This window comes from Tamandua tetradactyla, chromosome 4 (genome assembly GCF_023851605.1).
Source record: "Tamandua tetradactyla isolate mTamTet1 chromosome 4, mTamTet1.pri, whole genome shotgun sequence".
NCBI classification, from domain to species: Eukaryota; Metazoa; Chordata; class Mammalia; order Pilosa; family Myrmecophagidae; genus Tamandua; species Tamandua tetradactyla.
This window is the reverse complement of record NC_135330.1, coordinates 25,937,316-25,964,732: the sequence shown is the minus strand read 5'-3', so window position 1 is coordinate 25,964,732 and position 27,417 is coordinate 25,937,316. Positions and strand designations below refer to the sequence as shown.

Sequence of the window (27,417 nt, the reverse complement as noted above, 5' to 3'; positions counted from 1 at the left end):
TATGTGTGTAGGAGGTAGGGAGGAGAGGGATGTTTATGTTCATTTGGTAAGGAGTTTCTATTTGGAGTGATGGAAATGTTTGGCAATGGATAATGGTGATGGAGGTTCATCTTTGTGAATGTGATTAACACCACTAAATTACATATATGAAAAGGGGTAAAAGGAAATTTTAGATTGTATATGTTACCACAAAAAATATAGAGCTATACAAAATAAAGAGTGACCACTATTATAAACAGTGGGCTAAAGTTAATAGCATAATTATAATAATATTACTTCATCAATTGCAAGAAAAGTACCACACCAATGCAAAATGTGAATATTAGGGAAAACTGTGTGTTTGAGATGGGGGTATATGGGTACTCTGTACTTTCTGCATAATTTTTCTATATACCTGCAGAAAAAAGGAATTCATAAAAGTTTGTGGAATAAATGTACTAAGCAATGTGAAAAGCTCAAAAAATAAATGAACTGAAAAGGGACACTGGGGTTCAATTTAAAAGATTTTAAATTTAAAGATTAAAGAGTTTGAACTGGGGGTGGTCCACAGTGGCTCAGCAGGCAGAATTCTCGCCTCCCATGCCAGAGACCCAAGTTCCATTCCCAGCACCTGCTCATGCAAAAAAATTTAAAAATAATAGAGTTTGAACTTGATCTTGCAAATAACAGGAAGTCACTAAAAGTTTTTGAGCAGTTTAGTAACACAAAAGCTGTATTTTTTTGCATATTAAACAGGTAAGAATATCTTTACTCCTTTAAAGACATGCTCTCATCTATTTTTTTCTAAAATATGTCATATTGATCTATATTTCATTTTTCACTTTTTTGACATTTTATTTGGAGACAATTTTGAATTTAATGAAGAGTTGGAAAATAGTACAGTGAGTCCCCATATACCAATAAATCAATATATTTTACATGTTAATTTGGTTAAACCAGTTAGGTCTTTAACAAATATATACATATAACCAGATTTACTAAGACTGTTTCTTTGATAGATTGAAAATGGACAACTACTGACTGGATCTTGAGCCTACATTGTAGACTTGGTTAAAATGACATGGTTGAGCTGAATGTGAATGTGATAGAGGAGGAAGGGCTGGGGGTATGTATGAAACTAGAAGGAAAGATAGAGGATAAAGACTGAAATGGTATAATTTAGGAATGTCTAGAGTGGAAATGATGGTGATTAAATGTACGAATAAAAAACGTTTTTTTGCGTGAGGGAGAACAAATGAATGTCAATATTGCAAGATGTTGAAAATAGATGATATATGGGATAAAGTACAATTAATGCAAACTAAGGTCTATAGTCAACAGTAACACTGTAATATGCTTCCACTGAATGTAACAAAGGCATATACCAAAACTAAATGTCAACAGCTGGGGGAAGGCATGGGAAAGGGGTATGGATTCTTTGTGGAAGAAAAGGAAATGTATTCAGATAGATTATGGTGGCGAAGGCATGTCTATACACTTACGTTGGACTGTATGATGTGAGAATAAACTATTTAAAAATGAACAGAGAGAAATAAGTACTAGAGAAAACGCAGAGAAAGAGTTGTACCTATTCACCGTCAGTAGGGAAAATGAGAGGTGCAGCCCCTTGGAGGGCAGTGTGGTTGTTCCACAGGAGGAGAGGGGTGGGGTTGCCATATGATCCTGGTTGCTCAGTATATACCTGGAGAAACTAGAGTGGGGACATGAATGGACATTTGTACACTGGTTTCTATGGCAGCAGTGCTTGGATGGAGATGGCCTAAGGGTACAATGACTGAGGAATGGAAAGGGGAACTATGGTGTATACATACAACAGACTATTGAGAGCCCACAAGAAGGAAAGAAGTGAGGCAAGTAACTAGGTGAATGAACCTTAAGGATTGTATGTTGAATGAACCATCAGAAACAAAAAGACAAATATTATGCCTCACTCACATGGATGAGCTATAATATAAAAACTCAGTGAACTGAAGTCGAGAGCATGGGTTATCATGTTGGGGCCTATTGTAATTGTAAAGGGTCCTAGATTATAAGCTCTTATAGCAGTCATGTATATTCGCGAGTTGTAAGTATTATTTCTAAATTCTGAGATACTGAGCTCTTTGTTTATAACCTGGTTGTTTTCAGAAACATCGGGTATTTATGTGACACGTGAGACTCAGAATTAGAACTCTGCAGCTATGAAAGTCAGCAGTACCCCATACAGGAACTGTCTAAAAAAGTTGAAAAGGGGACTAATTTTGAGTAGAGATGTGAATCAATCTGATCTACATAGGACTAAGGTAAATCAGAATACAGGGTAAAGGATGATATTGTCTATATTTTAAAACTTCAACTTCTGTGTGAGACCAAAGGGAGAGATGTTTATTTGGTTCAAAATTTATATTTCGGGTAGTGCATTTTTTAATTTAACTTGTATGGTCAGTTTAGTTGAACACCATAAGTACACGGAATTTTCAACAGGCGTGAGACTTCGTTGGTTTGTTCAAGGTTAGTATGATGCCCTGATATGTCCCAGAGCGATTTGGACAATGCATAAAGAAGTATTTACAAAGTCCCCTTGGGGGAATGGGGAGAAAGGGGGCAATATTCAACTTCCCCATTGGAGAATTTCTGATATTCTTGCAAGCAGAGGAGACACCCTCTATCTTAGGATTCGCCCCTATAAACTTATTCCTGCAAAGTTAGGCCAAGACTACTTAAAATTGGGCCTAAAAGTCACCCCCAGAGAACTCTTTGCTGCTCAGATGTGGCCTCTCTCTCTAAGCCAATATGGCAAGTGAACTCACTGCCCTCCCCCTCTCATGGGACATGACTCCCAGGGGTGTAAATCTCCCTAGCAATGTGGGACAGAGATCCTGGGATGAGCCAGGACCCAGCATCAAGGGATTGAGAAAGTCTTCTTGACCAAAAGCAGGAAGAGAGAAATTAGACAAAATAGTTTCAGTGGCTGAGAGATTTCACACACTCAAGAGGTTATCCTGGAGGTTATTCTTATGTATTATATAGATATCCCTTTTTAACTTATGGTGTATTGGAGTGGCTAGAGGAAAGAACCTGAAACTATTGAGCTGTATTCCAGTAGCCTTGATTCTTGAAGATGATTGTATAACGATATAGCTTTTACAATGTGACTGTATGATTTGTGTCTCATGCTCCTTTTATTTAGGGTATGGACAGATGAGTAAAAAATATGGATAAAAAATAATAAAGGGACAAAGATTAAAATAAATTGGGTAGATGGAAATACTAGTAGTTGAAGAGGGAGGGGTAAGGAGCATGGTGTGCATGAGTTTTTTTCTTTTTATTTCATTTTCTGGAGTAATGCAAGCGTTCCAAAAATTGATCATAGTGATGAATGCACAACTATGTGATGACATTGTGAGCCATTGATTGTTCACCATGTATGGATTGTTTGGATGTTAAGATTTATCAATAAAAATATTCTTTAAAAAATGAAATGGTTGCCTTACAAAAAGAGTTGCATGTACCATTAACATAAACATGAGGGATATGTGATCTGGGCTTTAAAACAAAAGCACAGCAGAACTATAATATGGTTCATCTACATCTCACTACCATCAATGCTACCAATCCTGTTGCCTTTAAGAGAGAATACCCTTGAAGACCAATCTCCCCATCACCTTTCTTACCCACATGGCCTCTGCTCTCCAGGAGAAGGGGGTGCTATGGTCTGGTATATTGGGCAACTATTTGGCACTCTCTTTTGGTTCTTTTTCACTTGTGGCTAGAGTGTGTTGTCAAGCAAAATCTCAAGTAGAGGCATTAGGATAGGAGAGGCTTCCTTCGGTTTGAAGCTATGTAGGCCTCACCAACGAAGAAATGGCTGCTCCAGATAGAGTCCAGCATTCCAGAGTTCTTTCTTTGCATTGGTGTTTGGGACCAAATCTCCAGCAAATAAGGAGGTGTTACTTTGCTTTCCTTTGCCATCATTCCTTTCTGAGAAACAGTGAGGGGAGTGGTTGCTGTGGTCTCAGAGAGAGTTTGAGTATTTCTGTGCTCTGGCCATAATAGTACCCACAACTTGAACTTAATACTGCCCATTACCTTAACTTTTAATTAATTAATTAATTAATTAATCTTAGTATATATTAAGCCTCCCTCCCCCCCAAAAAATTGTTAATTCGCTAATCTTTTCCTTTATTATTATAAAAGGAAGTAGGGTTGTTTCCAAATGTACTTTTTTTCTTTAATATTTGAAAAAGCTCAATAACTGGTGAATTCAATATAAAGCCTCAAGAACACCTGCTTGCATGAATAGACAGAATCCTACCAAATACCTAGAAAAGGACACGTTTTTGCATTAAAATAATATGTAAAATATTTGACAGATCTTCATTCTCAAAACATCTATATCAATTACTCAAGTCACCTTATGTGAAGCCCAGAAAAGAAATGAAAAGAGTAACACCCTCACATAATGATGCGTTAAGATAGATTGAAGTAAATTATTCTGAGAAATATGTTATTCTGTAAAAATATTATGATTTTTTTCAGTCCTGGAGAAGAACATTAACAGTTTTTTGTTTTGTTTTATTTTGGGGGGGGGGGGGGAGGCGGGGCAGGCAGTGCATGGTCTGGGAATCGAACCCGGGTCTCCTGCATGGAAGGGGAGCATTCTACCACTGAACCACCGGTACACCCAAGAGCTTTTAATTACAAAACTAGAGTAATTCTAAAATTTATTTTATATTATAATGTAACATTTACAAAGAGGTAATACATTCGTAAAGTTCAAAATTCAAAACTATGAAAAGGTATTCAAGGGCCATGCAAGATGGCTCAGTGGCAGAATTCTCACCTGCGACGCCGGAGACCCGGGTTCGAATTCTGAAGCCTGCCCATGATGCACACTCAAAAAAGTATTCAAGGAAAAAGTATCTTTCTCACTCCTGACTCGAATATTTTTAAAGCATGAGAAATACATAAGAACGCTATCTTTTTTGTCTGTTTTGCATGTTTATTGGTGTTTCTGCATAACTGTCACCATGATAACATGTCACATTAAGGTACCTAACATTAATCAGAAGGTCAGAATTTACTGCCAAATCTTTGGACAGGAGCCCTTATGTGTTTTCGCTTGACCAAAATTTATGAGTTTTGAACTACAAATAATGAATTGTCAAAGGAAAATCTCAAAGCTGATACGCAACAATAACACATATGCCATTATATTATACAAGGTTTGAAATACTTTCATTATAGTTAACTCTATATTAATAATTAAAAGCAGAGGTTAAGCAAGAAATTACGCATTGCTTTTTGATGAAACTAATACTACATATTGCTATATTTCCTACAATTAAAAAATACTTACTACTTTAGGTCCATGTTAGTATATATTTGTTGAAAGAATGCTTTGAAGTATGTGAATAGCAAGAAATTTAACAAAATGATAGAGGTAGGTTGAGCTAATTTTTCAATTTCTTTGCAAATATACTTCAACCAAAATATTGTTTTAGAAAATCATGCCTTTAGGAAATAAGGTAACCAATTATCCAACCAAATGGAAAAAATCACATTTTTAAAAGATAATCACAAAGAGAAAGCCATAGCCTATCATGGTGGAATGCCTCGAGTTTAAAAGCAACTCCTCAAGAGTTTCTTCTTTTGCTCAACTTAAGTCTCTGGTAGCAATTTATACTAATTAACACTATTTACTTTCCCCTGGAAGATGAAGTGTTTCTGAACATCCTTCTTGTGCTGAAATCTAATTTACTTAAAAGCAGTTAAGTCAGAGGTGCGAGGGTAGTTCAGTGGTAGAATTCCCACCTGCCATGTGGTAGATCTAGGTTCGATTCCTGGCCCATGCAATTCCCCAAAACAAACAAACAAGCAAACAAAGAAATGAAAAACCAAACAAAAAAAAATTCAACAAATGGTGCTGTAATAAGGGTATATTCGCATGGAAAAAGAATGAAATGTGACCCCCACCACAGAGCATACAAAGAAAAGAAAAAAGCACTTAAGTTCATTCTTAGCTTCTTTCCCAGTCAAAACATTTTTTCATAACCTCTCTGCCCACTTCCTCCCTTCCATTCTATTAGATTTCAATCCTGAAACATTTTAGTTGCTCATCTATGATGCTCTTTGTATTTTTTTCATTCCTCTTAATGCGGATGCTAAAATGGAAGCATGTCTTAACACTACTGATTTATCTTATCATCTCTATTATTTCATGCCAACAGTGAGACAAACTAATTTTTTTATGTGTTCTTAGTACAAGTCCTATCATGCTGAATTTAAGCTGCAAAATGGGCCATGATAACATTCAGGTCTTGATCTTCTTATGTCATTTATTTGTTCCTCCTGAACTTTATTCTGTTTTTCACTCATTAGTCATCTGAAAAGTAGATGCCACTTTGTATTTGGATCGCAGGTGGTTAACATTACTGCCTAATTTAGTGTCATCCAAAGACTAATGAAATTATTCTGAAGACTGTCATCAAAATTATTGATAGAAATGCTCACCTTCCTAATGGGAGACCCAGTTTGATTCCCAGACCATGCACTAAAAAAAAAAATTACTGATGAAAAAATAAATAATTCCCTCTCCAAACTAAAGTTAATAAATTTATATTGTTTAATAGTATGTTTCAGTCTATTATTAGGGTAATTTTATGATTTTAAAAAGTAATTGATATTTTATGGCACATTCTGGATAATAACTATTAATCTATTATGGTTATTATATCTAATATCTGATATTCTGCATATATTTTATGAAGACACTCAAGAAACTCAGCAATGGAAAGAGCACACACACTGCCAAAGTTCCTGCTGCAAAATAATAGTAAAGCCAGGAATAGAATAAAGTTTCCAGCATTCTTATCCTGATGATAGAATGATCAACTGATGATCATATCATCTATTTCTAAAATACATTTCATGAAAATCAACTTAACACTAAATCTCATTTACTTTGGAAAGTAAAGAAACCTGTTTATAGTATATTGCTAAATTCTAAGGGTGACTAATTCATGTGAAAAATGAATTTCATTTTGTATGGGGCAGACTATGTTCACAGTGGCAGTCTTGGGTAATAACTCAGTGCAAGATGAATGTTCTGTGGCAGAAACACAGTGACAAGTAATTTTGTAATATAAACTTATTTTCAAGTTAAAGCCCTTCTTCTGAAGAGACTACAGTGGAAAAAAAAGTATGAGCCAAAGAAGATATCTGAAAATCTGTGTGATTTAACAGGATTCACAAGTCACGCTTGTTCTTTCCCATAAATGCCCTTTCTCTTCATCCATCACCTTTTAGCGTAGCTTGGCATTGAATAGAAAATTAAGAGAGACCGAAATTAATAAATAGTCAATTGGCCTCAGGTTGCAAGATAATCTTCCAAAGGAAGTATATAAACATTTAAATGATTTCATTCATTTACCTCCCTCATTTGCACTGTATTGGTGAGTACATGATCAAACATACATACCAGCAAGTAAAACAATCCTTATGATTAAAGCTTGATCATGACATAAAGAAGAGAACTCAGGCGGGCCACGGTGGCTCAGCAGGCAAGAATGCTCGCCTGCCATGCCAGAGGACCTGGGTTCGATTCCCGGTGCCTGCCCATGTAAAAATAAATAAATAAATAAATAAATAAAAGAAGAGAACTGTTAGAACAAAGATCTAGCATGTTTTATCAATACCAAGATTATTCATATAAAGGATTATTATTAGTAACACCTAGGTTATCAAGTCACGATTCTTGCAACTACAGCTCACATAGTAGATTCTTAGGGAATCTTTTAATAGTAAGTACTTCTTTTGTGTGGTATGCTGTATGGCGGGGTCACAGTTCATTATTTTTCCATGTGAGGATCCATTATTGCAGTACCATTTGTCGAATATTTGTTTGCTTGTTTGTTTGAAGTTATGAAATAGAACCCAGGTCTCCTGCATGGCAGTTAAGAATCCTACCACTGAAATACCCTTGCACCCCAATGGTAAGTACATTTTAAGAAGTATCAATATTTTAATTTATTAATTATAATAAAAATTTGAGACAATTTTATATATTTTTTATTTGTCTCTGAAAAGAAACTTAACAGGAATTTACGCATACAGCTTATACATGGATTTTAAATTTTGACTTTTAAGATTATATCATTAATTAACTTCTATTGACCAGAAGCATTTTTTTTTTTAATCACCAGAAATCAAAAGTTTTCTGACTAGCTTTCAAGGCCTTCCATCATCTGATCCCATTGTGCTTATCCAACATTGTTGCCCCCTCTTCCTGTTGCATACCCTCTGTTCTCAAAAGACTGTCTTAGATGCTCCTTAGGCCTACCTCCTCTACTATCTGTGCCTTTTCTCATGTTCTTCCACTTAACAGGAATGTTCTACCTCTTCCATATGCCTCCACATAACCTATTCATTTTCAAGGTCAGCCTTTTCTAAGAAGCCTTTGCTGGGGCATCCCTGATTCCCATCTATATGGCCATTATTATATTACTGAGATCTTTCGCAGGTCCCTAGCACCAGCCGCAACTCTTCCTACTTTTCCCTTCACCCTATCCCAGTGCTCTTGCCCCAGGGCCTTTGTATTTGCTATTCTTTCCATCTGAAAGGATCTTTCCCCAGCAATCTGTAAATTTACTCCCTGCACTCCTATAGATATTTTCTCAGACATTATCTTTCCTAACTGTCTTATACTGCAATTCCAATCCCAGAATTCCCTATTCCCTTTCCCCACTTATTTTTTTTTTTCTATTGCACTAGATGTACATGTTAGGAGGGCAAGAATATTTGTCTGTTTTATTCACTTCTGTATCCCCAGTGCCTAGAATAGTGTCTGGCATATAGTAAGTATTTTAAATATCTGCTGGATAATACAAGTGGAATTTGCTGACTATCAGTTTTATCCTAAGTACTTAATAAGTATTCTCTTGTTTAAATTTCACTACATCCTGAGGAAGATTCTATATTATTCCAATTTTACAGATGGAGTAATGTTACACAGGGAGATCAAATAAATTACCTAAAGTTAAGCAACAAGTGGTAGTGCTAAGACTCAAGTTTTCTGACCAATATTTTTTGGCCTACAAAAGGCCAAAACTTTTTTGTACCTTGTATACCCCTTAACTTCCCCAAATGTTCCTATATCTATTCTATCCTTATCACAACTATTGGCCAATTACTTTAAAAGGTGAAGTTATGAATAGTACACAATATCTTTCTAAAAAAAATCATTTGAGGGAAGTAGCCTTAGATATTATCTCCTTATCCAAAACAAAAGGAAGGAAAAGTAAAGAAGAAGAAAACCTATACTCTAATACCTACCAACCAATTTTAGGGGAAGAAATAGCGACATCAGGGCTTGGCTCTAGAATCTTTCTAGACATGATTAGCTAAGAAAAACATTCAGAATTGCCCAGAACATGAGAGTAAGTCTATACTAATTCTATGTACTTAAAGCTAAAAATATTTCAAAAATATGAATTATAGGCACCCTAGAAGCCCAGGGTTAGTGAGCTTCAGAGTCTGATCCAGAGGACATGGAACCATTTCTCATATTTAATAGCTTGCTTCAGAAGTTTTAAGTAGAAACAATAATACTAATAGAGGCTAACTGCCATGCAGGCCATAAACACTGTTGTAGTCATAACAGCCATTCTGATTGACTGATGCCCATGCTGTACTGGCTGTTAAATATTTTGAAAATCATCCCTGAATTTAACATTTATTAAGTGCTTAATATACATCAGACACTACTATACCAAGAGATTTCATGGGTTAATCATGTAATTCTTACAAACACCCTAGGAGGGAGAAACTCTTATTATCCCATTTTTATAGATGAAAAAAGTCACAGGGAAGATGGTACTGTTCCCAATGTCATACAGAAAAGTATTAGAGTTGGGAACATACCTGGGCTGGCTAGCTCCATAGTCTGGAACCCTCAACCACCAGACTCTGCTGCCAAAGGGAAAACAAATGGTTATAAAAATGGATAATTTTCCAATAAATCTAAGCATTTGTATAAATGCATATTTAGCCAAAAGACCAAAATTATTATCTTTCTTTTTAATAATTATTTTTGGTTTTTAAATGTTTTCAAACAAATTCCTTGAAGGCATGAATTTTGTATTGTTTAGCTTTGATGGTAGGAATTTAATAAATGTTTATGAAGTGAATGAGGGAAAAAAAATTGAATGGAATGACTAGAAGTTTAATTTTACATCTCATCTGAAAGATAGCTCCTTTCAAGGATACTTGGCTATCAATGTAGGCTAAGACAGATTAGTCTCATTAGTTATTTAGTATATCCAGCGAAAAGTTTTCAAACTGTAAGGTAAAATAGCATATAAAAGCCCCACGCTAAATAAGAATATATAAAATAAACCTTAATTTCTCAGCATCCCTTTTCCACAATAAAGTACGGGAGAAATCAAGTCACGAAAAGAAGTTTTTAATCTACTTAAGTATACAATCGCTTAATTTAATAATCTTCTTTATCTCACAGGATTTCGAAGCCCAAGGTCTAACTGAATTCAGAAATACACGTCTATACTCATAAACATGGGTATGTAGGATTTGTTCATGTTTAGGTAAGGGAAAATCACAACATGAACATTATTTTTATGCTTCAAATGTTAGCATTTTATTACTGACAATACATTTTATCTTAATCAGGTTTATTCTTCTTTAAGTGCCAACCACATAGCACTCTATAAGGGTCATTAAATAGAAAAATTCAAGAAAAGAATTTCCAGAATATTTTGCTGAAAATAAAAACTTTCACACTAGTTTCAACTGAAGTAAATATTATAGTTGTAGTATAGCTCATTAACAGGAAGCAGCATTACTCGTCCATTCTAATTGAGATATCTAGAGTTATAAGATTCAACATGTTTTCTTCTCTTCTTAAAGGCTCCTATATTATGGGATCAAATTTTGTAAATTCCAAAATACATTTACAACACGGTTTTAAAATTTTAATCCTTTTGCTATTCACTTTAGTTTTAAATAGTTTATCTTCTTCCTGATAGTACAAAATGTGGTGTAGAAATGGAACCATATTTCTTTATGTAGTGAATTTCATGTGGTTTTCACATTTCTCCTGGCAGTGGTTTCTCAAGTAGACATTCATTTTAAAAATTCGTCATCCAGTGATTTTTAAGTAAAATGGCATTTTTAGAATTTTGTGGCACATTCTAAGCACATTCTCAAATGCACTACAAATGGCCCACGTATTATAGCATTCTACACTAGAATTTACTTTTTAAATCTTTTACAAAGGCAAATAAAGACATTAAAAATATAATCTAGGAAGGTGATATTTAGTGGATTTCATTCTTTCTTATTTAAGAAGGAATCCCCTTTCTTTGACTCCTCACTTTCAGGAAAATCTCTGAGATTTTCTATCTGAAAATCTCTGTGTTTATGACCTAATTCATTAGGAAACCAGGGTGAGAAAAACACAGAGTGGGCATGGAGCTTACCCTTTAGGGAGCTTATAATTAAGTTTGAAAGATGAGGCATACATACAACAACTAGTCAAACAATAGTTTAAGATGAATCTGTAGATCATAGGCAACGAATAGATAAATGAATGGAATGGGCTATAAAGTGTACATAGATTATCTGGAAACATTCAGTATGTGATATTCTCTGAGCCATGAGAAAGCTGATTTAAAGTTAAAGAGTGTGGTAAATATAAAGCTCAACAATTTTCTCACCTCTCTTTTGAAGACATTTAATGCTGTTTTTTAAAAACATGAAAAGCCACTGGTTCACAGAATTATTTAAAGTCACATGGAAGTATAAAGGCAATTTGATTTAGTTTGAGAGTGCTTTGTTTTAAGCAATGAATACATGGTATAAAATTCACCTGATTTCAAATTTAAGGAGAAGAAACAAAATCTCATTGAACAATCTCATAAATATTTTTACTGGTAGCAGAATTCCAGTATTATGTTCTGGCAAAGAAAGAAACAATAAAGAATGGAAACAGCAAGAGATAGAAGATAGAAACAAGAAGAAAAAGATGACCAGGAAGAATGGGACCTGAGGTGAAGAGAGAGTTACGGATAATCTCCCACTGAGCTATGGGGAGGAAAGACAGAGCAATAGAAAAAAGGAGAAAAAGAAATACAAATAATCAATAGTTCTTTTTTACTTAATGCCTTTTGATTATCTGATGGAGATAAAGCATAAGTAATTAATACATACTACTGCCTTTTGACAAAATAAATAGACTAATATTCTCAGCTCTTCCTCTTTTTAAATGTTCAGAAGCACCACAAAAGTCTCCAAAGGTAGAGATGGTGTACCAATTTGAAACTGTCATGTACCCTAGAAAAGCCATGCTCTTTAATTCTCATTCAGTATTGCTGGATGGGATCTTTTTTATTGTTTTCATGGAGATGTGATCCATCCAATTGTGGGTGGTAAATTTTGATTAGATGGTTTCCATGGAGATGTGTCTTTACCCATTCAAGGTAGGGTTGCTTACTGGAATCCTTTAAGAGGACACCATTTTGGAAAGAGCCAGTTGAACCCGCACAGCCAGAGATCTTTAGAGATGCAGAAGGAAAATGCCCCCTGGGGAAACCTTACAAAATGAGGAGAAAAATAAAGCAGATGTCGCCCAACATGCCTTTCCAGGTGACAGAGGTATTCTGGACCCTTGGCCTTTCTTGAATCAAGGTATCTTTTCCTGGATGCCTTAGTTTGGACATCCTCATGGCCTTAGAACTGTAAGCTTGCAACTTAATAAGTTCCCTTTTTAAAAAGTCACTCTATTTCTGGTATACTACATTCCAGCAGCTTTAACAAACTACAACAGATGGTGTCTGCTGCTGTGCCCTAACCACTTGCACCAAGGCACTGCAGTGGCAATCCTTGAAATTGTTGTCATATGAATTGTTGCAGAATGTTTTTCAAAATCCTATTTATTCTATGCAAATCATATAATTCAGGCCTTCCAACCACCTCTGAAGCAGACATCCTTATACCACTTGATTAACAAGAAAATGGCAGTGTTGAACTTGAACCAATCAATACTGTTGTTCCTTCTCTTATACCTAAATTGTATTCATGAAGAAAAGGTTTATTTCAAGAAATGTGAAATTCTGAAATCAAATGTAACTAATTAAATCTGTACAAATACTAAATCACCAAATATCTTCTGTTCTAGGTACTGAAAGAACTGGGCTTTAGTGTTTTAACAGTGAATGTTAATCAAAACTTCCATTTCACAGTTACACTACATATTGGTAAGCAAAAGGAACTTTATTATGAAAATTATCTTACACAGTGAAAACTGTTATTAACATGGCCCTTCAAAACAGTTTCTGTCAGCATATACATTCCACCAAAAAAATTCATGGAAACATCCTATATTGAATGTGAAGGAGACATGTATCCTGGAAATAGTAGCTTTTAAGTGTGGAATTTGCTATACTTGAACACCTGCATACAAGGCAATGCACTGAAGATGATACCGAGTAGGAATGCAACTGAAGTGGCATTAATCTAAATGAGCCTGAACATACAACAAACAATCTAAACAATACCAAATTAAACAATAATAAAATATAGCTAGAATTCATATTAACTCCAGCTGAACCCAATCCAACTAATATTAGCATCACTGGGTGACCAATATAAATTATTTTATTATCTGAAGACAAAGATTGGCTTAGAACTAAGATTAATTTGCAAAACAGGGCAAAATTTACTGGAAAATCAAATCCCACTAGATTTTTGCTCTTTGTTAAAGGTTAAAAAAAATGAGGGACTCAACTTTCCAAAAATGAACGAATTGAAATCCAATACTGAAAACTTCACCATGGTCTGGAAACATGAAAAGCAGGAAAGAAGTCCCCTACCCTTAAACTGACTTCACTAGTGGCAGAAGGCACAAGCTTCTGAAAAAATAAAAATCCTCTTATATCACTTATCTTGATTCTTATTTTCTCTTTTCAGAAACCTTGAAAATAAGAAATTAGTGAGCTTTTCAGCAATAACTTCATGAGGTCCTGAAAATGCCTGAACAGGGAATTTGAGTGCCAAGCACTCACTCCAGTAGTCCATATGCATGCTGTCCAGGTAGCACCCAAAATTACAATCAACATTTTCAATGGGGTCCAGATCCCTTAAAGAAAAAGTTTATTTAAAAATCTACTAGCTCCTCAGTGAAACAAGACATTATTTCAAAAACAATCTTAATCTATTCTGGCCAATGAAATCCAAGGTTAGTTCTTTCTTGACAAAGCTAAAATGGAATGGAAATGAAGAAAATTGTACATAGGAAAATACTTCGTCACAGGGTAGAAGGTTGGGAGCAAAGTGATTCTTCCCCAAACAAAATTGAACCAATACACGCAAACTTTTCATGCAGTTTTTAAATGAAGTCTAAGATAGCTCCATCTATAAAGAACTAAATCCCCTTAAAATGTTGCATTTGCAACATTCAAAGGTATTTCCTACCTAATATTCTCTTGTTATTCTTCATCTGTTGCTGTAAAGTTCTGACAGGCATAATTAAAAAATAACATGACTGAAATGTGCACACATTAAAACCAGTATCTAAGATTACGAAAAAAACATTGTATACATGCTAGCTTTAAAAATGTTACTTTAAAAAGAGAAGAGAATTGACTTTGATGTGGATAATTCTCATATAGTGCTCTGGTTTACTTAAAATATGCATATTCATACATACATACAAATACATTTTAAAAACAGATAAAAGCAAATAAACTCAGAGGAGAAAATCATTAGTGACATTTTAAAATGATTCTCCAAAACATTATCTTAAGGAGCCACCTACCACTATTGCACTATCATGTTTTAAAAATAGTCCTGTTGTCTTTCTTTTAGAATCAAGTGGTTGTTTGCTGGTCTGTTTTTTTCCTCCTATTTTCACCTGTTAATAAGTAAAATACTTGGAGAAAAATAGCATGCTTTATTCCTGAGCAGTATTTGCTATTGCTGATGCTTGGGTTCTGGAGTCACCCAGATTGGCTTTGAGTCCTAGGTCAACAACTGGATACAGCTTGGTGCCTACCTGGGTGGGTCATCACAAGAGCACCTAGCCTACATGAGGTCTAAACCTAGCCAGGCCCTGTTTCAAGCTCTTCTCAAGCATAAATCCACTTAATTTTCACGTGAAAACCCTATTTTACAGATGAGGAAACTAGAGCTCAAAATAGTCAATTTGCCAAGGTCGCATACTAATAAATTGTGAAATGAAGATTCAAACCTATACAATCTAGCACTGGGACCATCATATCACACTGCTTTCCTGAGCTTCAGCTGCTTAATAGAAGAAGTGTACTTTTCATAATTGTTGGATTAATCACATTTGAAGATATTTGTATGGGTCCTAGCATAGAACAATTGCTCAAATAGAAATATTAATGAAACAAAACAAAACTTTAAAAATGGAAAGCAGTGCACTTTCCTTTATTTAAAGCGTTTGCACTGTAATCTTGAAATTATATAATCTGATTCTATATGGCAAGTTAAAGCCACTTTGGGTTGATTAATAATCAAATAGGGTTTACAAAGATGCATGATTAATACTCATTTACAACATGGAAATAACCTTTCAAGATGAACTGATTTATATACTAATTGCTTCTTTTTGAAAATTCCAAAGGTGACATGAACAGAAATGCTTCATTAGGGCCTCATGTGTCCCTGAAAATTTGAATAAATTCCCTGGAGAAGGAATAGAGGCCAGTTATGTATGGTGTCTACAATATCATAACTAAAAAGATTTATATTGGATCAAATACTTTTAGAAATTCATGTGATTTGTCTTTCCCCTTTTGCATATACCAGAGGATTATAAATACCAGATGATTACAAAATAAAGATAATTAAAGACTTGTGGGCTTATAAAATGACTTCCTATATAATTGTAGGTATTTGGAGTAAAGCCAAAAGTGTCCCCTTCACATGGAGATTTCCTTGTAGCCAATATACTTCACTTCTACTCACAGATAAAGAAAGGATGCTTTATCTACCCCTGAAAAAAAAAGTGATTTCTAGGTAATTATGTGACACACATACCCATGCTCATTTCAGAGTAGCACTAAGGAAATAAAATATTGGTTATACCAAAAGTCAGCAGGAGTAAATATTCTAAAATTTGCAGTGACCAGAGGACACCATGTTTCTCTTGTACAAGTGAGCAAGAGCTCATTTTAAATTCAGTAGGAGTTCATAGCTCACAACATTCAAATGGTGCTCCTCAGCTTTTGAGGGCTGAAGCAGGTAGCGGACTGCACTCCTAATAGGTTCTCATTTAAAGACTGCCTGAAAAGGCCAGCAACAATTTTTCAACACTTTATGATGCCTTCCCTAAAGATTTCAAAAAATGCTTCAAATATTATTCAAGTCATAAATCGTATATTTACACTCATATGATTGGAATTCAATAAAGCCAGAGTTTTAAAGTTTTCCTGCCAGATGTATTATGTTATCGAAATAGCTTCCTTGTACACCAGTGGTTAGTAAAACTCAGAGACGCAACATTATTTTTCTCAGTTGATTTTAGGAAACAATGTTCATAAAATATATGCTGCTTTTGGTTAGAGGTTGATTTCTAAACAAACAGACTCAACAATGGAAATGATAAAGACAGGCAAAACAAAATGCCCATTAGTAAATGTATGCTTTAAAATCAACCCTCTCACAATCTTTGTCTTTTGCAAGGTTTATGAAGACTGTAAAATTATTTGTATTAAGTTTGTGACTTATAGTTCCTCTACTTTAACTTCTTTTTCAGTCATCAAAGGCAAATTTATTAATTCCTTGAAAATGTAGGTCCTCTCTTTACAGTTTCTCTGCCTAAAGAGGCACTTTACTGCAGTGATCTTGAAGGCAGCCTTGTGTTTAACAGTGAAGGGAAGGAAAGAAAGAGGATAGCTTCCTTACAACATTATCTCCTACTCCTTTTAGATCCTAACAAAATAGGAAATACAGGCAATTAGGGGATTACATTCCCTCTAATAAAAAAAAAGTGTGAATCCACACAACATAATGCCAAACTAAGTGGGGCTTTGGACTCTAATTTGCAAATGAACTCAGGTCATCTAAATTTTTTTCTCAGCTACAAACTGGAAAGGAGAAAACAACACGAAAGGAAAGGCCACAACTTGGTAGATCCTGCTTTTCACACAAGATTGGATGACCCATAGTTTAGCACACAGGATGCTTCCAGAGATTATAAGGCCAAAAATAAGCAAGGAAATACGGTTGGCCCAATGTTCATATCTATTTCAAAAACAGTAGTGCAATCTGATACATAGCTGTAGTACATGCATACAAATGTTAAAATTGCACTGTTTTCCACCAAAGATAAAAATAAGATAGCTTCAGTTCTTGAATCACTATTATGACAAAGAATTGGTCAGAAACCACATTATGTAGCTTTTACTCATTCTTTCCATTCTTTCAGTCCTGCTATGGGCTAATAAAACCAAATATGAAGATACTGTCCCTGCCTTCAATTAGTTTATACTCAATTTGGGAAAAATATCCTTATACATTAAATATTAGATAGTGCAAAACTACAAGAGGAAAGGAGATATTAATTGACAATTTAATAACAAGAAACATAAATGCTGTAAGAATTCAGTAGGAAGAAAAAAAACTCTGTGGGCTGACAGCATCCTTTACATACAAGCATTTGAGCTAGAATAAAGCTGAGTTTTGCCACTTATTGTAATCCCGTGGAGTAATACACTTAACCTCTCTGAGCCTCAATTTCATCATCAATAAAATGGGAATTATGATAAGATCTCCCCCATAGTGTTATTACAAGTAACTGACACATTTTATATGAAAGGATTTTGTAGTCTGTAAAGAAGCTGTATAATGACCATTGAATAGGCGGTGAAAGAAATCCTACCAAACCATCAGCATTCATTTGGTGGGGTAAAAGTTGGGGAACAGAAAGGGTTAGGAGGTTGGAGAAGAAGTAATTAACTTTTTCTATACCTTCTTCTCTATTGTTGGAACTTTTGTAATTCTTGTGTACTAATCTTGTAACAATTCTTTAAAACTACATAAATACTAAGTTTGTATATCTGAATCTCACAAAATGCTCAACTGTAAACACTAGTAGCCCTGTTCCTTTATACGTAGATAAAATTATTCCTAACAGAAACAAGTTTTAGTCCTGGTTTCAATTTGAGAATTTCTAAAGTCATAAAAATCTGCTGAGCCTGGGCATGATAACCAACTAAAGCTGTATTCCTTTTCCATGACATTAAAAAAAAAAGAGAGAACTTTGTAGTCACTCAAAACCATCCACTGATTCGAACAATCACTTTGGTCAATAACTTTTGAAATAAGTTTAATAATGCCATTTGCTCCAGGGCAAGGACTTTATTGTGTCTAATTTTGCTTTCTAGAGCCCATTACATTTCAGGTCTTTAACTGATACTTTTACAGACACAGAGAAATTCCTCAAGCCATTCCCAAATCAATGCCAAAGACCTTCATATAGGGATGACAGACTTTTTAGACTGAACACGATCAATGGTTAGCGTTTCTAACATTATAAGTAAGTGTGAGCTCTTTGAAGACAGGAATCAGATCATGTTTATCTTTATATGCCCAGTCGTTGGCATTACGACTAACACATGATTAGGTAAGAGAAAACATTTGTTCGAATACTTGGAAGAAAGAAAATTCTAAAATATTTCAGTCCACTGAAATTCAAAGGAGAAGGGCATATATGCTAAGAGGAACACAATTTTTTCAGTTGCTTCTGTAGAGAATCATTTAAAATGCTTCAAAAGCGGTAAAGATAAATGAAAATTTGAGTTCTTTGAATAAAGCATCATAAAATCTCTATTTGGACAGGTAGAACAAATGTACTGATGGATGAACTAAGCTGAAATCAGGAAGGAGTTTGATCAAAACCACCTTTCATTTGCCTTATTAAAAATTTCCAAGTCATGTCACTTCATATAAACAGAAGAGAGTAGAATAAAAGGCCTTCACAATTTGATGCAGAAACACGCCCATACCTAGACTGCTGTATTTCTAGTTGACTATTGCCTCACTGGCTCATGGCCTCCCTAAGATGATTTGGGATTAAATATATAGACACTTAAAAGTACTGAGGTGGTAGCCACATGTAATAAGACTAATAGATTGTATTTAGTCTCACTTCCATATTTCCATTATTATGCAAGCAGTGACAGAAAAATTTGAAAAGGGAATTGACTCATACTGGGCTTGCTCAAGTAGTATAGAATAGATCCTAACAACACAAGTCTGGAAGCAGGAGTACAGTGATAATAAGTAATTCCTTTGATTTTCATTGAAAATTAAATCTGTGAATGATATACCTATTATTAATCTCTTTGTTCCAGTCTAAGGTACTAGATAACTTATTTTTATCTTATTTAATCTTCCCAACAAGGTAACCAGGACTCATAATAACTTTTGAACCCTTTCATGGGACTTTAATTCAAAAGACGCCATTCCATGAAACACAAATGCTTTCGATGGTTCTCACTTCAGGCCTTTTGAAATAGTCAATCCAACATATATAAAAGAAGTATATTTTTCTGTTTCTAAAAAATATTGCAAAAGGCCAGTAGAAATAAACAGCTTTGTTGGCAATACCTTAAAGAATGCTAACTAATTTAGTTTGGTTACTCAAATAAAATTCGGAAGCTACCTAAGAATTTTCTCACATGTTGACCTTTCAAAGAGCGACTAATCAAGTTCTTGTTTTAGGCAACTCTAATCAGAATTTGTGGAGGGAACATCACAGAACTGTATATTCTGAATATTGAACAGAATATATTATTGAAAACAGCAATAACAGGAGAAGAAAAGTAGGGCTGATATAACCTTTGGTTAAGCAGCACTTGGCAAATTTCAACTGATTCAGTTAACCAGAGGTAAAACTACGTAGCAGCACAATACCACTGAAACAAAAGCATTAAAACAGAACCAGAAATTATCAGTAAAAACAGTGTTATACACAGCATGGATCTGCCAGAGACAATCTGTTAAGATACCAGAGTGGTTATTACATAGATGCTTGAAATCAAAACTCTAAAAGTTTCTTTAGGTCAAGCTATAGCAGAGCATTCAGAAAGCCAGCCAAAATAGCTGAGGGAAACTAGGAAGGCCACATGTGGAACTAATTACTCATGTAGAGGCCATGACAAAGAACATTTCTCCAGACTTTTCATGGGGGCTTCACTTTCAGGAAGTTGCTATAATTACTGTTCGAGTCTAGAGCAGCCTGCAAGCCGCTGACAGATCCAACAGACAAGGAGGAGGAGGGAAAGTAAAAAAAAATTGAACTTATCTGCCCTTTTTGACGAGTGAAATACCAGAAAATAAAGTGCCACAGGAAAGCTCAAAAAGGCTTCTAAATGAGCTCTGACTTCCAGTGTTCAACTTTCTGTTTACGTTTTTATCTACCCTCTATCTTGAAATTACTTTTCTAGCCTGGAACGGACAGCAAATTTGTACTTCTACACTAAACTTACTTTCAGTTGGCCACAGCAGAACTGTACATCTTGACTTTTTTTTTTTTTTTTTTTTTTTTTTTACAGCATTTCCATACTGGGGCCCACTTCCTGCCCAGTTGAGGAAAAAAATCTGGCCTGAAGATGAAATGACTGCTTAACATTACACTAAAACATCTGGTACCATTTTATGCACAGACCCATGTCTGAGAGCAGGCGATTCTAGCGGTCTCTCCAGCGGCACAGCGCATACCCAAACCTCCCCAGGGTGACATCATCCCATATATGGACTCTCCAGCCCAGCCCTCCCCCTTTTCCTGGTCCTAAATTCATTGCCAGTTCCCCAGTCTGCAGCAAATGTGCCACGTCAAGACTGGAAATCACAGCCCTTGAGTGTGTCTCAGTCAGTGCAGCAGAGTTCAGGGGGAAAAGCTGAAGGCAACCCCTGGTGCAGGAAGGGAGGCTTTTCCCAAAGACCGGGAGAGGATTTTAAGTAAATAGATGGAAGCTTCTGGAGATCCTGCTCCGTCGCCCCAGTGTTCAGACTACCTGTTCAGGACAATGCCGTTGTACAGTAGTCTGCACATTGGTTAGACTGGGCAAGGCAGAGCAACGCCATGGACTGCAGGGGACAAAATTTGCTGTTTCCAAGAAGAAGATAATTTGTTTGCTCCTGTTTTGAATCTCATATCCAGTATTTTTTTTCACAGGTTTTGCCCACTAGGGACCAAGAAGACTTAGGAGACCTGGCAGAGAAAGGACTACTAGAGGGAAGACCTGCAGGTAAGGCCTTCTTGAGTCCTCACCTGGTCTGTGACCAGGGGATCAGGGAACCTAGGTGGGGAGCCAATGATTTTATTAAGATGCATGAGAAACAAGTATATGTGTGATGGATAGTGACATATTAATTTTAAAAGAGCAGCAAATTGTGTGTATGTACCAATTTACTGTATGTTATTTGATTTCTGAAGATTTATAATGCAGTTATTTTAAGTTTAAAATAAAAGTTTCCCCACTTCAAAGTGAAATATTTAAAAACACACTCCAGACACTTAAGAATAAGTTAAGACTAGTTTTGAATTGTTGAAGTATTAATTCAGACTTAAAAATTTATTTGAATGAGGGCTGTATGAATAACTTTTAACATACTAAGATTGAATCCATTTACCCCAGAGTAAAGAATATTTGTTATTTTTAAAATGCTATACAGATAGTGCTTTTCTGAAAAATTACTTATATAAATAGTAGCAATAATAGGATCTAACAATAAAAGGACAGTCTGCCAAATTTTTGCCCACGAGACAATGCTGATGGGCTAGACCAGAGAAGAGAGCCAAACTATAACTTATTGAGTCAGCAATCAAATAAGTGAGGGAATACAGACCTCTATCTTCAGATATCACAAGATATATCTCTGTATTACAGTAAAAGAAAAACATCCAAGAATGGTTGATTATTGCTGGTCAGTTGAGCCCATTTACTTATATTGCATATTGCTTCTATTTCTCTGAGCATTTAAAATAATAAGTTACTTTGTCTAGAAGCCCACCGATAAAAAAGGTTTTTGTAAAGGAAGGCAGAAGTTTTCTTTGGTCAATTTCCAGCTGTCCTGGAGGTGAAGAAGGGTGGGAGAAGGGGAGGAAGGTGGGAGGGAAGGAACCCCTCAAATGGAATAAAATCCTAATAGAGTGAATAATAGAGAAAGTCTGAGTTGCAATATGATCCGTGAACGTTACTGGTGAGGCGCTTCAAGAATGTTCTGGAAATATGTTATTGCTTCACCCCAAATTCTCTCAATAACCTATTTATTTCTACCCTTAAAGAATTTTACATAAAATGAAAGCAATTTGTTCTATGATGGGTTTTTTGTAAAAAATGAATGTAATCTCTTTTGTCTTTCTTTCAACTAAAGTTACAGAAGTCACTGAACAAATTCTCTAAATTATACGTTTTGTGACAATTCAAAAATTGTCACAAGCTTTCTTTGGGAAACAATTTTATTATGAAAAGTTCCCCAAGTTCTCTTTTGTCAAAACAATTTATTTTAAAAATTGCCCTCCTAAACATCCCAAACCTGGTTGAAGGAATATATACATTTTCTCATCAATTCATCCTTTTTAGTTAAAATGTACAAGGCAAGGAGAAATTTATCTTTCTTCAACACTTATATGAGACAATAAAGTCATCTTTTTAAAATTGTGTTTTGACGACTTACATATTAATTATCTTAATAGAACAACTGAGATTTAAAAAATCTATATCATTTCTTTCATATAGAAATTTTTTTTAAAAAAACTATTAGATAACTTATAAGAGTTTATTATGTCACGCAATATATTTTTACTAGTAAATACAATTACCAAAGAGAAAAAATAGCTGTGTGGTACTTTGGCAATGCTTAAGATTTCTCAAATTTTCAGTTTTTCCTCTGTGGAAACAACTGAATTTCATAACTTGTTTTCATATAATTATATTTAATTTAAATTTATTTCTTCAGATTAAATGGCCTTTTTTGTTTCAAAGAACCTAACCACCCCTCCCTGTTCCTCACCTATTTCCTCTCTCAGGATTACTTTTAGTGTGGAGACAGAAGGGACACAAGGGTGTCCCTGGATAAGTACAGCAGGAGAAATATAAGAAATATTTTGTAGCGGAGTAGCCAAGGACTCCCTACACATGCTCAGTGGAACATGAGTCCTGTTATACCAACCCATTTTTGATGCAAACTGTTAAAAAATAAAAAAGAATGTTATTTTTTAATTAGATGAAGTAAATTAAAACTCAAAAATAAAAGCTTGCTTTATAAACTTCTGCTGAATGAAGGCAGATTGGTAGTTTGTATGCTGGTACATAAACCAGTATTTATACATATACATAATCAAAATCTTTATTTCCAGGGTAGTTATAAACATATTTAATTTTATTTTGATATTACTTTATAAGGAGCCATACAAATACCTTAGGGATCATGGAATCTATTCCAGAGGGAACTAATCAACTGTGAAGATCTGAATTCAACTAAAACCACCCCTGGATATGATGGCAAGTGTAAGTATTATTTTAAACATTGAACATCGTCCTAAAGAAAAAAGCTGTTTGTAGTACCTGTCCAAATCACACTGCATAGAAATTTAGAAATTAGTTTTAATTTTAGTGTGTGGATGATTAAGTTAGACTAAAGTGCTGGGTTAAAAGAACTTTTTCCATCATCTAAGAAAAAGGAAAATCCAACTTCAACACCAACATTTCTTAATTGGAAAAGGATTAATATAAAACAATTTACTCATGTTTTCAAACTTTTTTTTTTTAATAAATAGATCTCAAAATCAAAGAACGTTTGTTTACAGTGAGACAAATTTCACACCGATAACCTTCCTGCAATTAGTAAATAGGTTTAATGACCTTTCTGCTTAGCATTTGGGCCATCGGCCCAGATAATATGTTTATATTTTTAAAAGACTAAAATATATTATCTACCCCCCTACCTCTTCGCCTACAGACCACCCACATATTTCAGACTGTGAAAAAGAGTTTAGGCATAAAACTCCTAATGAAAGTTTTTTCCCTCCATTTTTGATTAAAGACTTAAGCTGTTATATGAAGTAAAAAGAAAGTACTACTTGGTAATGTAAAAAAAAAAAACCTCATTCATCCATAAGCATTCTTCCTCACTAAAGAGAAGTCAAAGTTTTCTTTCACTCTACAAGAGATCTGCTCTTTAAAAACAATTCACTTTCCTCGTCTCTAAAGAGAATAGCCCCATCATAATAATTTCCAAATACTAAGAGACCATCACTCAGAAATCCGGCTTGAAATAAGTAAAATGTCAGCCATTAACCTGAGAGGAGATAGGAAATTATTGAGTTAAGATTGCAACTTTCTTAATTCAAATCTCATGTTACACTGGTGTCCCGCAAATTATGAAGATGTAAATATTTACCCATTTTCCTAAGGTCTCTTATTAAGAATTTTTATTTGCTTTAATAAATAGAGATAATGAGGTAATTAAAGATGATAATTAAATCTTCACTTTAAATTTTCTGACTTCAATCATGACAGCCTGTTTCCTGGAGTTGCTTTGGTTTAATTTTCTTGTGGAAGACTTCGAAGCTAATTATTTTCTTGCATTTTTTTCTTGGACAAGAAATAAAAGACAAAAAAAGAAACAGTGTGTGATAGCCTATATTAAAAAATTACATGTTATGATATTAATATAAACAGCTCTTTCATATTTTATCTCGTATTTTAAATGCTAATAAATATTCACCCTGTGGTTTGGGAGACAGAAAGGAAAAAGGCCTTCAGACTTTTTTTAGCCGTTCATCTTTTTAACAAGTTTAGATACATGTTCAGCACAATTATGAAATGTGTATCTGCCACATACTTACTATAATCGTGTTTTAGAAACTTATCAGAAACAAAAATTGTCTAACAAGCCTTATGAGTAATACAATAACTTCTGAGCAAGATTTTCCCCCATGAAAAAGAGATAGTTTTTCAGGCTTAAAGTTTTTAGATATCTTGGTTTAATAAAACTGTTTCATATTATAGGAAAACATGAACTCACAAATATTTCTTTTTATTTTTTCAGGTTGCATGCATCATTCCCTTAATTGAGCAGAGTTAACTGGATCAAATTATTTATGGGAGAGAGAGGGAAAGCTATACAGAATTATAGCAATTTTAATTTCCAGCAATATACTCTTTGTGAGTGAGTCATTCTATAATATTTTTTTGTTGCCCTGAAAGCAATAACATAAAAAAATAGTATTTTGAAGTACTTGCTTTTTTACATACTATGACCTTGTAATTATTTAATAGCACCCAAGTTTATTGATTTTTTAAAATTCTCTCAAGGAAAAAAAAAGTTTCTCTAGTCTGAATTGATGGCCAGAATCAGTCAGACATTTTTCTTGAAATTAAGTAAACAGAAAATTGCCCTTATCAACTCTGTTAAAACAGTATCAAGTCTAATCACTGCAAAAAGTTCAGACTTGTAGAAAACTGCCAATCTTCTAGTCTTTAAAAATTATTCTGCTCGCTATAATTTTTCTATCTGCTATTTATCTCAGAATTTTAACTAGACAAAAAAGGCAGGTAACAAAATGTCTTCTTCAAAGTTTCTTGAAAAAATTCTTAAGTACATCCTTGAACCAAAAGGTTTTTAAAAAAAAAAAGTAAAGAAAAGAAAGGAAATTATATTTATTGAAATTTTGACTATCTGGATATTTTGTTTTTAAAAGGGCAGAGGAATTTGTAAATACCTCTACAGATATAAATTACTAATTTATATTAAAATAGCCAGTAGAATTATTCTTGACTCACCACAATTAAGTTTTACATCCTTACATTTAACATAATTAACTCTTTCTTACAAAAATTAAAAGGAAATTTTCTAAAGGGTCTGGTTTTAATTTTTGGCTATGAAATTCAGCTTTCTTTTCTGTGTTTAAGGTACTATTTTGTAACTATATTGCACTAAAAATGTTCAAAACACATTCTGCCGTCACTGTGAAAAACTACCTTTTAGCCTATACCCTTCTGATTCATGGCACAATCCTGAAGTTAATTTATAAGTGTATAATTTAAGCTCACAACTGCTTTTTATTTGGTTTTCACATCTAAGAAATTCTGCAGTAAAAGACAAATGAAAAATTTTAATAATTTATTGTTATTTAATAAAGTATTGGTAAAAAAATATATCCTCTTGTAAATCCCATTATAAAAGCATCAGATATCAAAATCAGCTGGTTGGGTTACCAAATATATTACACTCATTAATTATTTTGAAAATGGCTGCCATTTCCATGTAAATGACAAATTTCTTTTTCATAGGCAAGGTTATGGTGCTTATCTACTACAAGAAACATGTATAAACATACTCTTTATCTCTAACTTCAGTACTAAAATATGCAGAGTTTATAAGAAGAGGAAAAACATCTGGTTCAATTACTCTGAACTCTGACTGCATTTGGGCCAGTAATAATATGAATTGGATTTAAGAATAAACCTCGTGATTAATTGTTTTTATTTTTCCTTAAATTTCAATGTGAGTTTTCTGTTAATGCCAATTATCCATGTTAGCACATTTGGAACAAATGTATAAGAGTACTTTCTGAATAAAGTCAAAAGTCTAACTTGTTTTTAGTTCCATAATGTTTTAATGTTTAATTTTATTGTGTGTTTTTCTCCCTTCTCCCTTACCGTCCAAAATCACCAAATCTGGAAAACAGACTGATTGTATCTGCCCATGAGCAAAGGAAACCTGAAGGAACCAAGGGCCTGGCTGGACGGAGTTGTCATGTGTCTGCCTGTCTACACTTGCTGTGCAGAACATCCGCTCACCTGTACAGCAGGCACAGACAGGCAGTCACATGACAACCCAGCCTGAATGACAACCAGCCATTGAAAGAAAGCAGCCCTCACACCATAGCATCTACACCAAGAGCTACAACCAAAATGAGGGAGCATGGGGGCCTGGGGGTTTTAATCTGTTGGTTTAATACTTAACTCGTTTGTATTATTATTATTTTATCATTATTTTGATTCAAATATTGAAACCCACCAAAATTAAAGTGAGTGGTGCCTATGAAAAATAATAAAACCCATTTCTGAAAATGTTCCTGTGCTTTCTATAGTTCTCTTTTCCTAACTGTTGTCAGTAAATCACTACCCTTGATGTTTATTGTACACATCTTTGCAGCACCCCATACTCAGTATCAAAAATCAATATAACAAATAATACATTTCAGTCTAATGAATGACAAAGAATAAATGAGTCTAATAATTCTAATTCATGAACTAAGCTTGGCTTTCCACATCATGTATTTTTCTTAAAAAAAGAAAGAAAAAAGTGGAATGTTCCAAAGGATCATGCATATTGAGTTAATAAACTCAGCCAATCTGGGTAAAACATGTAAAAAGTATT

The 27,417-nt window shown here is 34.4% G+C and overlaps 1 protein-coding gene and 1 long non-coding RNA gene across 12 annotated transcripts in view; one reads left to right on the top strand and one right to left on the bottom strand.

The window, feature by feature from the left end:
• DNM3 (dynamin 3) overlaps positions 1 to 27,417 on the bottom strand; it is a 608,953-nt gene that overhangs the window by 256,735 nt on the left and 324,801 nt on the right. Inside the window, exon 16 of one of the 11 annotated variants that reach the window (XM_077156981.1) lies at positions 8,322 to 24,623. The exons of 9 other annotated variants lie outside the window; for them this stretch is intronic. In XM_077156981.1, the coding sequence (XP_077013096.1) occupies positions 24,600 to 24,623 (24 nt within the window). In that variant the 3' untranslated portion in view covers positions 8,322 to 24,599. Of the gene's footprint in view, positions 1 to 8,321; positions 24,624 to 27,417 lie in introns of those variants that run through there. One more of the 11 variants, XR_013174093.1, reaches the window with a different exon arrangement.
• LOC143680629 (uncharacterized) lies at positions 20,690 to 27,240 on the top strand. Its single transcript, XR_013174094.1, has 3 exons — positions 20,690 to 21,272; positions 23,433 to 23,537; positions 25,081 to 27,240. It is a non-coding gene; the product is annotated as an uncharacterized LOC143680629 (long non-coding RNA).